The following is a 1,820-nucleotide window of genomic DNA, read 5'->3' on the forward strand; positions in this document are numbered from 1 at the left end:
GTGTGTGTGAGAGTGTGTGTGTGTGTGAGAGAGTGTGTGTGTGTGTGTTTGTGTTTAAACTTAAACTGACTTAAAATGACTGAATTAAACTGAATTTTTAAATAATTCTCAAATAATACAATAATAACTGATTTGATAAAAAAAAAACTACAAACTATTCTCTAAAAAGTTCTAGGGAGAATTTACAAAGTGCTAAATGTTACATTTCAGCACTATAAATTAGTAAAACGTATCTAAAGAGATCAAATAATACAGTGTAATACAGTAAAAATAAATTATTATATATTTTCTAAACTAATAATAATAAGAATGTTAATAAAATAATGATTTTAAAGCATTTTTTTCACAAATATGCCTAATGTACAGAAATGTTCCTTAAACTGAAGAATCACCCACATGTAGACAAAAATCTATTTTTTACTGTAGGGTGACTGACCTGACTGTCTTCTAGTTTCGTTTTCGGGTGGCTTAAAATTAATTTGGTTGCATGTTCCCATTTGGCATGTGTGTCCTCCCAGGCCTGAAATGACCAAACAGAGCTGTTAAAACCCGTCATACATGTTATCTTCAAATTAGACCACAAAAAATTGATTTTTTTTTTTACACAAACAACCGAAACAGCACACAAGTACTGAACTGTGAAATCCAACCACATAGTTTGAAAAACAAATCAAGTTTTGCATATTCTAAAAGGCTCCGATTCAAAACAATTATGTTGGACAATACAATGGCACACAACCAGGACAATGCAAATGTGTTCGTCAACCAACCAGAATGAGTCTACTACTGTCCAATAGCTTTAAATGTGTGATCTCTGACCTCTGTGTTTCCCGGGGTGGGCAGCTCAATCCTCCGAAGCAAAGCCATTACTCTCTTCTGTAGAGCCGAACGACCTAGAAAAATCAGAGAACTCACAAAAACTGTGCTGCCCTCTAGAGGCACCTGTAACACCACTCACAAATCTCAAAAAACAGAGGTACGTGTCTGAATCCGTGCATTCAGACTAGTTTATCAGACAGACCTGTAATCATCATGTTACTGACAGATGCAAACTCCATGAACGTGTTGTAGTTTGGCAGAAGGGACTGCACAGGGATGTCGTCTGCACTGCAGCGGATGTCTGCCTCCTCACACAGGAAGCGGAAACAGGACATGGCCACCAGAACTGCCTCCATGTCTGGACTCCACAGGAACATGTAAAGACAGACCTCCAGCTTGGTCTGGGCCTGCCGGCAGATGGCGATGTTACTGCCTGCTGTGGCCCGATCCTGTATGAGAAGAACAGATAAAACAAAGAAAAACAAATTGATATTCCTCTCTATATAACCAATATTTGCTATTTCATATTTTTAACACATTTTTTTTTACATTTCCTGATATCCTTGTTCTTTTGCTACACAGCAAAGTCAGGTCAAACACACAATTATCATTATTATTATAACATACTGATAATTCATATTAATTTTTTTATCTTTAAATTTTATTTGTACTCCACAAATGGCAGTTTGGTTATATACTTCACACTTTGGCTACTACTACTACTACTACTACTACTAACAATAATAATATTATTATTATTATTATTATTATTATTATTATTATTATTATTTGAAGTTATTATTTGTACTTCACAAGTGCTTAATTAATTTATATTCATTTTTATTTTAAAAATTACATTTTATTTGTACCCCACACACTGTAGTTTGGTTATATACTTCACACTTTGGCAAATAATAATAATAATAATAATAATAATAATTATTATTATTATTATTATTAATATTATTTGCCAAAGTGTGAAGTATATAACCCAACTACAG

The 1,820-nt window shown here is 33.4% G+C and overlaps 1 protein-coding gene across 1 annotated transcript in view; it reads right to left on the minus strand.

The window, feature by feature from the left end:
• The window catches only part of LOC107653735 (neurofibromin), a 61,285-nt gene that overhangs the window by 49,490 nt on the left and 9,975 nt on the right, over nt 1-1,820 (minus strand). Inside the window, exons 17-19 of the mRNA XM_016440550.1 lie at nt 1,022-1,268; nt 820-893; nt 437-520 (exon numbers count right to left, since the gene is read on the minus strand). Coding sequence (XP_016296036.1) covers nt 437-520; nt 820-893; nt 1,022-1,268 — 405 coding nt within the window. The remainder of the gene's footprint in view (nt 1-436; nt 521-819; nt 894-1,021; nt 1,269-1,820) is intronic.

The sequence above is a fragment of the Sinocyclocheilus anshuiensis genome, unplaced genomic scaffold (assembly GCF_001515605.1).
Source record: "Sinocyclocheilus anshuiensis isolate Anshui unplaced genomic scaffold, SAMN03320099.WGS_v1.1 scaffold315, whole genome shotgun sequence".
Taxonomy (NCBI): Eukaryota; Metazoa; Chordata; class Actinopteri; order Cypriniformes; family Cyprinidae; genus Sinocyclocheilus; species Sinocyclocheilus anshuiensis.